At 44.1% G+C, this 13,426-nt stretch overlaps 1 protein-coding gene across 7 annotated transcripts in view; it reads left to right on the top strand.

Moving 5' to 3' along the window:
• RIN2 (Ras and Rab interactor 2) overlaps positions 1-13,426 on the top strand; it is a 242,644-nt gene that overhangs the window by 176,970 nt on the left and 52,248 nt on the right. For 6 of the 7 annotated variants that reach the window (XR_007151168.1, XM_047854170.1, XM_047854172.1 and 3 more), the window contains 3 exons: positions 3,451-3,643; positions 7,644-7,755; positions 11,503-11,575. Coding sequence is in view for 6 of the 7 variants with exons in the window: in XM_047854170.1 (XP_047710126.1) it covers positions 3,451-3,643; positions 7,644-7,755; positions 11,503-11,575 (378 nt within the window). In the remaining variant the exon portion in view is untranslated. The remainder of the gene's footprint in view (positions 1-3,450; positions 3,644-7,643; positions 7,756-11,502; positions 11,576-13,426) is intronic. The other variant, XM_047854176.1, reaches the window with a different exon arrangement.

Here is a 13,426-nt window from a genome sequence, read left to right on the forward strand (position 1 = left end):
TTCTTCCCTAAAGGTTGTCTCTGATAAAAGCTAATGTCTTTTTTTCTTTCTTTCTTTTAATCTCTCTTATTTTTTTAAGTTTATTTATTTTTATTTTGAGAGAGAAAGAGAGCAGGGGAGGGGCAGAGAGAACATTCCAAGCAGGCTCTGTGCTGTCAATGTAGAACCCAACGTGGGGCTTGAACCCATGAACCATAAGATGAAATCAAGAGTTGGACACTTAACCAACTGAGCCACCCAGGCGCCCCTCTTTCAACCTGTTTTATAATAATATACTATAAATCTCAAAAGGCTGTTAAAGAAAAGTGTTAGCTTAGTCATAGGCAAAGACAAGATCTAATTAATGGTTGTTCCTTTATGAAGCCCCATGAATCTTATTCACTGTCTTCCTGACTGGGCCCTAGATTTTTAGGCTGAGGTTGGTTGTCAAAACAAAGGCTCTTTAGCTTCTTGAACAGCTGAGGTATCACAGGATGTGCCCTTCTAAGGAAGATAGAAGCACCAACATATTTACTCACAGCACATGTGAGCGTTAGGATTGCCGTGCTAGAGACTGTAGAAATTTGCTCTTGGTAAAATATTGACAACCTGAGATGGTAAGGATGTAGGTTTTATTTGCGTTTGGAGAATTCTTTCAGTGGCATGTTACCACCCTCCTCCAAACCCCAGTCCCCCCTCCCCCAAAAACCCACCCCACCTAATTGGATCTGGGTTCAAGTGCACATTTTGCTCTTAGGTCTCAAGCAAGTGTTCCTCAGACTGCAGCATCAGTGTCCCCTGGAGCTTGTTAGAAATGCAGAGCTCTAGCCCCCAAGCTACAGAATCAGACCCTCTGGGGCTGGAACCAGGAATCTGTAGCTTTACAAACCCTAGGAGATTTCTCTCTTAGGCTCCAGTGCCAATCCAATGCCGTGGTTGTAAACTTGCCTGCAAGTTGGGTTTGCCTGGGGAAATTTTTTAAATTGTGATTCCTGGATTCCACCCCAAAAGGTCTGATTTATTTGATCTGGGGTGCAGTCTGGCCATCAAAACATGTTGAAGCTCCCCAGGCGATTTTAATATTCAGCCAGCGTTGAGAATCTCTGCTCTAAAGTGGCCTCATTTACCTCATGTGAAAGGAATTTTAACACCAGCTTCATTTTGAAGAGGGTGTTCTTATAGCTGCAAAGATTCACTTCAAAATACCTGGAGGCCCTGAAATGGCATTTGCAGAATGGGAAATTGCTCTTTTTTGGCCCATACTCTCCCATCTGGAAAGTTGTAGCAAAGGTATAGGAAAACTTTCTGGGGAAACAAAATGTAAATCTTGAATGGAAGTATGATATTCTTTAGATCTGTACAAAGTCAAGAATGTGCAGAGAAGACATTAGGATGGCAGTCTCTGGCCAGCCCACACGCTGTCCTTGTGGGTATGTTACTGAGCCTGCTCACCCCAAAATGATTGCCTTAGGTTGGCTTCTTCTACATTCAATCCTGCCTATTAGGAGTGGTATGCCCAAAAAAGCACATTTTTTTAAAACATTTTTTCACTCTTGCCTACAATGTGGCTTTATCTCCATCATTCGCAATGTTGAAGACTTCACTCAGGACACACATTTAGGTTTCTTGGGGTTTAGATGTTTGAAAACCATTTGAACCCCAACCTGAATTTGGCCCTTAAAATGTGAGTGATCAGCTCTGATATTTTCCACTGGCCACTCCTAGACTGGTGTTGATGACCAGCTCATTGAGAGGCAGGGCGCGATAGAGGGAAAGAGAGCCCAGAGCCAAGCACCCTTGGATTGGAATTTCTACCTTCTCACTCTCAGAGGCATATCCTTGCCTTGTACAAGTTACTCAAGCTGTCTGGACTTCCCTGTCCCCTTTATTTAAAAACACTGGATTCCTGGTACCTGCCTTTTGGGGCTGTTTTACAGGAAATGAGAGAATTTTTGTAAAGGGATGGCAGACAGTAGAAACCACATAGATAAAGCTCTCCTGTGTTCATGATCTTACTTGTTACCTGCAAAGTTGGAGGAACACCAGACCTCTTGAATTTCTGGCTCTACCATTTCATGGCAGTTTATAACTCTGGACAGCCCAATACCTTCTTGGATGGGCCTCTGTTTTCTCATTCATAACATGGGGATTAAACACTCAGTCACAGGATTAGTGTTGGGGCTCAAGGCAACTATGGAAATCAATATGACATCTTTTTATTGAGATTTCATTCACATATCATACTTTAAAGTGTATAATTCAGTGGTTTTCAGCATATTCACAAAGTTGTACAGTCATCCATACATCTTGGTCCAGAACATTTTCTTTACTTCAAAAAGAAACTCCATACCTATTAGCAATCACTACCCATCCCATCCCTGCCCCCAATCCCAGGCAACACTAATCTTTCCGTTTCTCTATTTTTGTCTAGTCTAGATATTTTGGATAAATGGAATCGTACCGTATTTGTGTCTAGCTTCTTTCACTTAGCATGAAGTCTTCACAGTTCATTCCATTTTGGAGCGTGGATCAGTACTCCATTCATAAAAAAGAATGAATATTATGGCTGAATAAAGTTCCATTGTATGGATATACCACATTTTATTTCTCCATTCATTAGTTGATGGAAATTTGGTCCGTTTCCACTTTATGGCAATTATGAATAATGTTAGTATGAATAATTTTATGAATAGCACAGCATTCGTCAACTGTGAAGTTTTATTACAAATAATATTAGTAATAAAAATGCCTAGATGTGTGGAAAGAAATGAAATCCAATTCATTCGGGTGGAAAATGAGTGTGCATGAGTGAGTGTGAATGTTTTATCTTTGCTTTTAAATTTTTTTAATATTTATTTTTGAGAGAGAGAGAGAGAGAGCACAAACAGGGGAGGGGCAGAGAGAGAGGGAGACACAGAATTCAAAGCAGGCTCCAGGCTCCAAGGTGTCAGCACAGAGCCCGATGCAGGACTCAAACTCACAAACCATGAGATCATGATCTGAACCAAAGGTGGATGCTTAATCAACTGAACTGCCCAGGCACCCCATTTTTGTCTGTGCTTTTAGAGCATGTCATGCTTGTGCTTATGATAAATCTTTTGGGGCCTTAGGACCTCATGCTACCATATGAAATTTAGCATTGAGGGTTCTGTCCTCAAATTGTGAAATGGTTTATGCCAGAAGACAGACCCAACAGCATTCAGGATGTTTAGAAGCTTTTGAAAACTGTGTTAGAAATAGAAGGTCTGTTGGATCTGTTGAGTATTCTGTTTAATACTGTAGATACGGAGTGAAAGCTAATATGGCATCTGCCCTCAGAAAGCTTTCAGGCTGGAAGGAAGACACGTGAGGTGGAGATGAAAAGATGGGGTATGTGCTACGACAGGCATAGCCTAGAGACTGCACAATGGTCTCCTTGGCAGAGAAACAGGGCAGCAGCCATTTGACACCTGCCAATTCTCTTTCTCCTAGCATGGTAAGACACAAGGACGATGGCTATTCTGAAGAAAAGGATATGAAGACTTGTCCCTGGGACTCTGGCTATGACAGCCTCTCCAACAGACTCAGCATTTTGGACCGGCTTCTCCACACCCACCCAATATGGCTGCAGCTGAGTCTGAGTGAGGAGGGGGCAGCCGAAGTCCTTCGGTCCCAACCTCCAGGGGTAAGACTCAGAATCTCAAGGAAACAGTTTGAGACAAGCAGGGCTGCTGCTTTCTTAAAGAGAAAGACTTGGAGTTCCAGAAAGTTCTTTCCCAGGCTTTATGGAGCATGGTGTCTGGTGCATACCTGGGTTGCAATGCAAGGAGATTGTGGAAAGTATGGAGGCAGCTCCAAGGAAAAGAGCCCCTTCATGGTTTGTCTTTCTGTCTTCATCAGCTCAGTTACCCAGGGAGGTCTAGGACTCAGCAGGATAACAGGGCATCTGGGCTGACTTCTTGGGCCTCAACACTGAGAATGAGCCTGGTTATAGGGTCTTCAGTTGCCCCTGCTGTTTTCATTCTGAGCCTGGGAACCCTGCCAGGGCCTAGCCATCCAACTGGGGACCCAAAGTTCAAAAGTTCTGTGTCCGTAGACTTGCCTACTCTGGCTGCTGATGTGTAATTCTCTTTCTCTTTGGGCTTCCTCAGTGGCTTCTCATGGGGCTCACTGTCCAATTATGTTTCTTCTGCTACTTCCTACCCAATACCAATCTCTTAATCAAGACCACTCCATGACTCTATAGTGGTTCCCCCCAAAATATCACTTGGTGATTGGTGTATCTGGTGCTGTTCAATGTGGTTGCCACTTGCCCTGTGTGGCTGTTTAACTTTACATTAATAAAATTAAATTAAATTTAAAAACTCAGTTGCTCAGTTGCACTAGCCACATTTTAAGTGCTCACTAGCCACAGATGGCTGGAGTCTACCATATAGGATGGTGCAGAATATAGGATGTTTCCACCATCACAGAGATTATATTGGAGGTCACCTGTGTACAATGTCTACTTCCCAAAAAAGGGTAATTACAATAAGTCACAGATAAAGTAAGACTTGGAACAACTCATGACAAGAGACAGAAACTAAGAAATATATGGAGAAGCAAGAAAAAAAACTCCATGGTAGCTGGTTGACAATATTGTAGCAATTGAGCACAAAAACAAACTTTTGAGTTTCCTATCAGCAAGAGCCTGTCTGTTACCATTTTTTGACCGCTAAGTGAGTCTTTGTTTCAACAGACAGAAACAGACGGGACTGTTGGAACATGCTCAGGGTGACTAGGCGCAATAGTTGATCATCTTTGTGGAAAATTCCTTGGCCAGCACACCAGGTTGTTGCCTGTAATCTGGGTCTGTATGATCAGACCTACGTCTGTGGGGCCCCCTCTTTTGGAGGTTGAGTTGTCTGCTCCTGCATTTCTGCACCGAAATTCTGGAGAGGGAGGTTGCCCTGTTGTTAGGCAACAATTCCCTACTCTGCCCAGCTTCCCTCCCAGTGTTGGGCACGTCCATTCCTGCTGAGACTTTGTGGGGAACAAGTCAGGCAGGATGTTCTATCTGTCCACCTACTTGATCCCTGGACAGGACCTGCCTGATGAGATGGGGCAGGCTGATGACAGGCTGAGGACAGGAGAAACACAGATCAGGAGAGGCCACAGTGCACCAGGAGCAAGAATGCTGAAGAGAAGGAAAAGCAGGTGTGAGAGGAAAGGACATTTGAAAGTCTGTCCGTGGAGGCATGGGTCCTTGGGGTGCTGCCACCCTTATTCCTATGATAGAAATTAGCAAAGTTTCTGTAAAGGGCCAGAGTATAAATATTTTTGGCTTTGTGGGCCATACTGTCTGTCACAACCTCTCACAATCTCTCGCAACCCCTGCCTTGTAGTGCAGACACACCCATCGACAGCATATAAATGAATGACTGGGATTTTGTTTCAATAAAACTTTATCTACAAAAACAGGTGGCAGGATAGATTGGGTCTACAGGCCGACTTTACCAACCCCTGCTCTAAAGCTGCAGACATTCAGGAAATAAGGTTGTACTCTCCCTGAACCCCAAGGCTCAAGGAGATTCCCAGCTGCACAAGAGAATAATACTTCGATTCCACCAATGATCAGCGCCCTCCCAGCCATGCTTTGGGCTTTTTTTAATCCCCCTAATGTTTAGGAAATATCTGTTTCAGTTTTAGGGTGTCCCAGAAACATTGACTTCCAGAAGTGACTATTATATGTATTCTATTCTATGACTGCCTCCCCATGGGTGCTGGGGGACCAGAGAGAACTCAAAGGGTTTCCCAACTCCCTCCTTAAAAGACACCCAATCCCCATAGCCACCCTCTCAACCCCCACCCCCACCCCCCACCCAGATAAAATTTCTTAGGAGCTATTGACTAGATATACAGAAGGAAGCGAAGATAAGGTTAAATAATAATAATAATAATTATTATATTATTATTATTATTATAGTAATAATAGTCAGGGAGCAGAGACCATGGTGTCCAAATGCAGAGGAAGAAGTGGCTAAAGAAATAAGACAGGATAGAATCCTTGGAGAAGGACCGTGTACTACAGAAGGGAACCAGAACTCAGCCGGCTGCCCCACTGCATGCTCCAGGGAGCACTATTTGATTTGTAGCCTAGGTAATCAGTGCCTCCTGGAGTTGTGCAGTGCATAGAAGTACATGGCGTACTTGCCTCTGCAGTGTTGGAAGCCAAGATGGTGGCCTGAGATCAGCACTGGGATTTGGGCTGGTTTAAAGCACGCATCTGAAACTGTTGGTGGGAATGCTAACTGGTGCAGCCACTCTGGAAAACAGTGTGGAGGTGCTTCAAAAAATTAAAAATAGATCTACCCTATGACCCAGCAATAGCACTGCTAGGAATTTACACAAGGGATAGAGCAGTGCTGATGCACAGGGGCACTTGTACCCCAATGTTTATAGCAGTACTTTCAACAATAGCCAAATTATGAAAAGAGCCTAAATGTCCATCAACTGATGAATGGATAAAGAAGATGTGGTTTATATACACAATAGAATACTACTTGGCAATCAGAAAGAATGAAATCATGCCATTTGCAGCAACGTGGATGGAACTGGCGGGTATTATGCTAAGTGAAATAAGTCAGAGAAAGACAGATATCATGTTTTCACTCATATATGGAACTTGAGAAACTTAACAGAAAACCATGGGGGGGAGGAAAGGGGAAAAAATAGTTACAGAGAGGGAGGGAGGCAAACCATAAAAGACTCTTGAATACAGAGAACAAACTGAGGGTTGATGGGGGGGGGGTGGAAATGGATGATGGGCATTGAGGAGGACACTTGTTGGGATGAGCACTGAGTGTTGTATGTAAGTGATGAATCACGGGAATCTACCACCAAAACTAAGAGCACACTGTACACATTGTATGTTAGCCAATTTGACAATAAATTATATTAAAAATAAATAAATAAAATAAAGCATGCATCCGAAGGCAGTATTAGAACCAGGAGCAAGACTGTCACAAAATGGGGTGAGTCAGGAGTAAACAGGCCTGCAGCTCCAGTGTTGGCTGTAGTGACGCTCGAGCACACCTTCCTGCTCCCTAATGGGGCAGCCATTTTAATCTCCAGCAATTGTCACCATACCTGGCCTTGCCATATCATCCTGTTTTCCAAGAGAAGCTAGAAATTCTGGTTTTAATGTGAAAAACAACCAAAACTGCTTTTTCACTCTTAGAAACAAATTTAATTTTCTATCACGAACACACCCACGAGCCAGATTAGTCAGTGAACTCCCAGTTCACCACCTGTGGTTTAGTCATGTTACCTGTGTTTAGAATCTGGGTGTCATCAACCGTGATGCCCAAATAAGACACGGGCTGGAGCACACTTAACATGTGCTGTAAGACAATCACCAAACTGAAAATGCTTCTGTAGACCAAGGGGGCTCATAGCCTCATGGAGAAGGTTCTGTCAAAGGGAAAGTAGGATTCTTTTGAAGCCAGTTATCAAAGGAAGTCATCTGGGGCATGCTCTTTGATAGTCCCTTTTGCTGTCAGTAGAGCGTTCTGGGTTGAATCTTGCAGGACATGTTCATTATGAAGGGCATTCTAGTCATGGACATTAGGTGTGCAGGAAATCGTATGTCCAGGTTCTGACCTTCCAGATATTTCCTAAGCTTGAATTTCTTTTCCCTCTGCTAGATCTTCCTGGTTCGTAAATCTACCAAAATGCAGAAGAAAGTCCTCTCACTTCGCCTGCCCTGTGAATTTGGAGCCCCACTCAAGGAATTTTCCATAAAGGAAAGCACATACAGTGAGTAGTCACCTGATGGCTAAATCCTGGTTGATGGGAGGGCCTCGGGTCTCCCCAACAAGTGGAAGTGGAAGGAGATTACCCTTTGAGACAGACAGACATGAGTCTGCATCCTGGTGCTGTTACTTACTCACTCGATGACTGGGCAGGTAGCCTACCTTAGGAGCCTTGGTTTTCTTATCAGTATATTGGGGTGATCATAACATCAGAGAGCTATTAACAGTTTAATTAAACAACCTATGTACAAATTATGCAGCCTACTGGCTGGCATATGGCAGGTTGTCTTTCTTGGCCCCCTTCCAGTTAAGTAGAGCATGGATTTGATTCCTAGGTTTGCTGATGATTAACCTGTAGGACAGGCTGCAGTGATTCGGCCTTTTTATGGGTTCTCATGCTACAGCACGTGTCTGCACATCTTGTGAATAATCCTTGAGTGGATGTGTTCCCTCCAGACGATCACTGTTCAGTCGTCTATGAAATGCAGCTAATCAGAGGCAGAATCCAACCCTCCGAAAAAATCAAATGGCAGAAGTTTTGAAGGGAGAGTGGTGTTCAATAGAATTGGTTTTCTTTTTGCTATTCTGCAATCATTGAAAATGTGAAGTCTTGGGAAGACACGTTTCACTTTAGTTATTTATTTATTTATTTAATCCTGAGAAAGAGAGAAAGCACAAGTCGGGAGGGGGTGGGTAGTGGCAGAGAGACAGAGGGAGAAAGAGAGAATTCCAAGCAGGCTTCACACTGTCGGCACAGAGCCTGACACAGGGCTTGAACCCATAAACTGTGAGATCATGACCTGAGCTGAAGTCAGACACTTAACCAACTGACCCACCCAGGCACCCCTGGACACATTTTAAACATAAAAGGGAACACACAATGCTGATGTATTGCCAACTTCCAAGGAAGGATCCATAGTGAATCTGTGCTCCAAAGGGGAAGGTTCCATTGAAATCACAGGTTAGCAAGTTGAGGAGTGAAGGCCAGGAGAAATAAGTTTGGAAGCCTGTTGACTCTCTCAATAGTTAGACTGAAACTGGTTTGGGGGTGACGGGGTGGTGGTGCCTGGGTGGCTCAGTTGGTTAAGTCTCCTGACTTCAGCTCAGGTCATGATCTCACGGCTCATGGGTTCAAGCCCTGCTTCGGGCTCTGTGCTGTCAGCTCAGGCTCTGAAGCCTGCATCAGATTCTGTGTGTGTGTCTCTCTCTCTGCCCCTCTCCCACTCATTTTCTGTCTCTCTCTCAAAAATAAATAAACGTTAAGACTGAGACTAGGATTTTTGCTTGCTTCTTGATTTACACCTAAGCAAGCCTCAGTCTCTGCATTTGAAAAACCAAAGGTACTGAGGTCATTTTAAGGGCAAATAAGGGATTATACTCAACCTGGAGTGCATAGTCTCACTGAGCCAAATGGCCTTAATGGAAGTCTAGAGGACACATTTCTAGCAGAAGTGAAACCTGTCAGCCTCTTTGTGGTCAACCTCAGGTTCTTCTGTAAACCTGGGCCTGGTAATGTCTTTCCTCCAGGCTTCACAAGGGCACTGATGCCACGAAAGACTTCCACAGTCAGTGACCTGTGCATAGTTCATACCAGTTTATTTGCATTAGGAGGTAATCACAAGATAGATTTCAAGCCCTCCATTTTAAAAACGATTAAATATTAAGTAAAGAAATGCCATGCTGAGGTGGCTTTTGAAAGTCAGCTTGCCAACAAGTGATAGATCTGTTTTTTTTTTTAATTAAAAAAAATCTTTTTTAATGTTTATTAAATTTTTTTTGAGAGAGAGACAAAGCGTGAGCAGGGGAGGGGCAGAAAGAGGGAGACACAGAATCTGAAGCAGGCTCCAGGCTCTAAACTGTCAGCACAGAGCCTGACGTGGGGCTCAAACCCACAAACCGGGAGATCATGACCTGAGCCAAAGTTGGACACTTAACCAACTGAGCCACCCAGGGGCCCTTTAATTTTTTTTTAAGTTTATTTATTTTGAGAGAGAGAGAGAGAGTGTGTGTGTGTGTGTGTGCAAGCGAGATAGGGGCAGAGAGAGAGAGAGAATTCCAAGTAGGCTCTGCACTGTCAGCACACATCCCAATACAGGGCTCAAACTCATGAACCGTGAAATCATGACCTGAGCAGAAACCAAGGGTCAAATGCTTGACCAACTGAGCCACTCAGGCGTCCCAGATCTAACTGGTTTTTAAATCCCTTCTAATATCCAAAGTGTGGCATGATAAGTTAGCCTGGAAGCCCCTTCTTTGCTCCCCTACAGTAAGTACAGTTAATGTTTATACTTTCCTGCTTTCTGGGTGTTCATCTTAGATTCCTCCTGGCTGAAGATTTTTCTTCTCTATTGTGTCAAGACTCGGATCAATTCCCTACTCCTATCTGGGGGACTTAAAGTGGTTGAAAGAGCTGGTCTGAGCAAAGCATTAACCTGACTATAATTACCACAGGTCTTGGTCTCACCATGATGGCCCCTTCCTGGCCAGGGCCTTGCTTCTCTATGAACGGAGGTAGATTGAGAAAGGAAGGACTTGCTCTGAAAACATAAATATTTTGTCATAACGTCTGGACAATATGGTTTAATAATAAATACCAGCTCATATTTGTATAGACTGCTTTCACATGAATTACTCCATTTTTTAAATTTCCCTTTCCACTCCTACCCTTTGGGGAGACAGGGAAAGTACTATTATTGTCCACTGTACAGAGGAGAAAACCAAGGCTCAGAGAAGTTAACCTACCCCAAGTCGGTTTCTTCCTACTTAACTTGCTAAATTGTGGTGCACATGTGTGTATTTTTTTGTTTCTGTCTATGTCATGGTATGTGTGTAGAGGCATAGGTATATTTTGGGGGTGCTGTAGAAATACTAAACAATCAAAATAATACAACATAAGCAAATAGCAAGCAACATAAATGAGGATATGAAGTGTGGCAATTGGGAGAAAAACTCATCTGATTGAGGAAATGAGGAAATCTTCGCAAAGCTGAGGATGTTTGGAATATTTCTGCAAGACTGTCTGAATGGCATTTCAGCCAGCCTGGCATGAGGAGTGGTTGGCAAATACACAAGTATTTGAAGTTATCCACTCACTGCCCTGCCATTTGGAAGATGTGCAATATGGTACACCATCTTGCCAGAACATCTTCCCTAGGAGGCTTGTGCCCTTGGTGGTGACAGTGGTAGTGGGTGGGGGCATTCTAAGTAAGTGAGTTTTTGAAACTTTCACATGGAATTTAAAAACTAATTTACTGGAACCTTCTGTTTTCCTCCAGGCTGCCTTGTGTCTTAACCAGAGGTGGCCTGTTTTGGCAAAGAGGAGTGTGTCCCAGGAGGGCCAACCTAGGAAGGTCAAGGGTGGTGGGGGCTTGGGTGTTTACCAAGCTCTGTTGTGTGCCAATGGCCTCTCCCTCCAGCCTCACTGGCCCCTGCCCGCTGACCAACTTTGTGTTTGAATTTAAAAAAGAAAAAAGATAGTTGTACACTTTGAGCCTGCGCCGGTCTGTTTACCAAGCACTGGAGCACGTGCTCCCAGTGAGTCAGGGGCTGAACTTCTAGGCCGTGGACTCTACTGGCCTGTTTCTGGCTGACACACATCCTCCTCACAGCTGGATCTGATAAGCCACACGGTAGTTGGTTTGAGAGCTCAGAGATGGTCCTATGCACGCAGCAGATAACACCAGAGGGCCTTTCCTTTCCCAGAACAGTGCTCCAGGACACTCAGCTGGTTTCCAAACTCTCTCTTTTCCAGCCTTTTCCCTGGAAGGCTCAGGAATCAGTTTTGCAGATTTATTCCGGCTCATTGCTTTCTACTGCATCAGCAGGTAAGGCCTCCTTTCCTCTTAGGAGTTCTAGTGCCTGCTTGGTGTGTGCAATATAAACAGCCCTGGGGTTTCTAGATTAAAGCAGGGTGGAGGGGTCTGGGAGGCTTGCCGCTGACTCGATGTCCCTGGAAGGATTAGTTACTGGTCAAAATAACTACGCCAGTCCCTCCAAATTAATATGTATGTGTCTTCAAACTGTCCCTATGGTTCGTTTCACCTCAACCCAGCAAGCAGGGGAAACAAACACACATACACATACATGTACATACATGCAAACATGCACACACAGAAAGGGACCCATGGTGCAAACCTGGTCCCTGATAATGTGTGGTGCCTGGGTGGTTCAGTCAGTTAAACATCTTTGGCTCAGGTCATGAGCTCACAGTTCATGAGTTCCAGTCCTGCATCGGGTGAGCACGAGCCCTGCATCAGGTGAGCCCTGCTTCTCTCTGTCTTTCTCTCCTTCCCCCCGCCCTGACTCTGCCCCTCATGGGATTCTCTCTGTCTGTCTCCACTCATGCCCTCTTCTCTCTCTCTCTCTGAAAAAAATAAAAATAAATAAATGTCCCTGATACTGTTTCTGAAAACCCTCAAGGGATGTAGTTCATTCTAGAAATACGGGCTCCTTAAACCAGCCCATAAACCTTGCATCACTGTCCTACAGGCCCATTTGGTGCTCATGTCCTTTTCATAACTAAAGCAACTGTGTTAGACTACAAGTAATTAAGCCAAAAATCACCATGTTAATAAGTGTGGGGAGTGTGTGAGTTGTTGAAGTCTTTCTCTCTTTTTTCTTCCTAGCCATAATAGTTTTTCAAACTGACTATTCTTTTCTTTTTAATGGTTATTTATTTAATTTTGAGAGAAGGTATATGCATGCACACATGAATGGGGGAGGGGCAGAGAGAGGGGGAGAGAGAGAATCCTAAGCAGGCTCTTTGCTGTCAGCATGGACACTTACAAACTGTGAGATCATGACCTGAGCTGAAATCAAGAGTCTGACACTTAACTGACTGAGCCAACCAGGTGTCCTCAAATTGAGTATTCTTTGGGTGATTAAGAATCCATACTCTTCATCTGCAGAGATTGACACTGCCCCCATGTAGGCAGTGGAGCTCAGTTGGCCTCTATGCCTTCTCTGTATGTCTGTTGCAGCCAATAGAGCACAGTCAGGCATGCATGACTAGGTTGTTTCCAAAGATCATGTCTTACAGCCATCACACTTTGAGACTGAGAGGCTTATTTGGGGTTCATTTCCTTTATGTTAATTTAAGGGTAAAGTTATTTCTCATGTGAGACATTTATTGTACCTGTTGGACTAGACCCTCCCAGGGGAAGGCACTGAGCTATTGACCCCTAGAAGTCACCAGGTTGGCAACACCACATAATTAATGTCCTGAGGTGGGGAAGCACTTTCAGGGGTTGATTACCAGGAGGAAGAAACCAGGGGATTTCATCTAGAATTGGACACAGCTCTATGAGGGGACACCACCAACAGCCCTTGGCCTGTGCAAGGATGGAGATCTGCTGCCCAAAGAAAAGAAGAGGACGGTGCAGATGTCCCCACCTTCCCCAGGGACCCACACCTGAACTGGTTTGAGGCCATCTAGTTCCCGAAAGTGAATTTCAACACTAACATGTTAGTCAGAGGTGAAGTTGGCCAATGCTTACTCTTCATAGTTAGCTTGTTTATTTTCCTGTCATGAAAGATCATTACACCTATAAAACAGTATTTGGCATCAGCACACAAAAGATACCATCTCTCTTCTCAGTGTTCATAATAGGCTGGAGTACCTGCTGTCCAGGGCCATTTGATGGTTGAAGGAGATAAAGCACATGAAAACCTTCTTT

Source organism: Prionailurus viverrinus, chromosome A3, assembly GCF_022837055.1.
Source record: "Prionailurus viverrinus isolate Anna chromosome A3, UM_Priviv_1.0, whole genome shotgun sequence".
In the NCBI taxonomy this organism is placed as follows: Eukaryota; Metazoa; Chordata; class Mammalia; order Carnivora; family Felidae; genus Prionailurus; species Prionailurus viverrinus.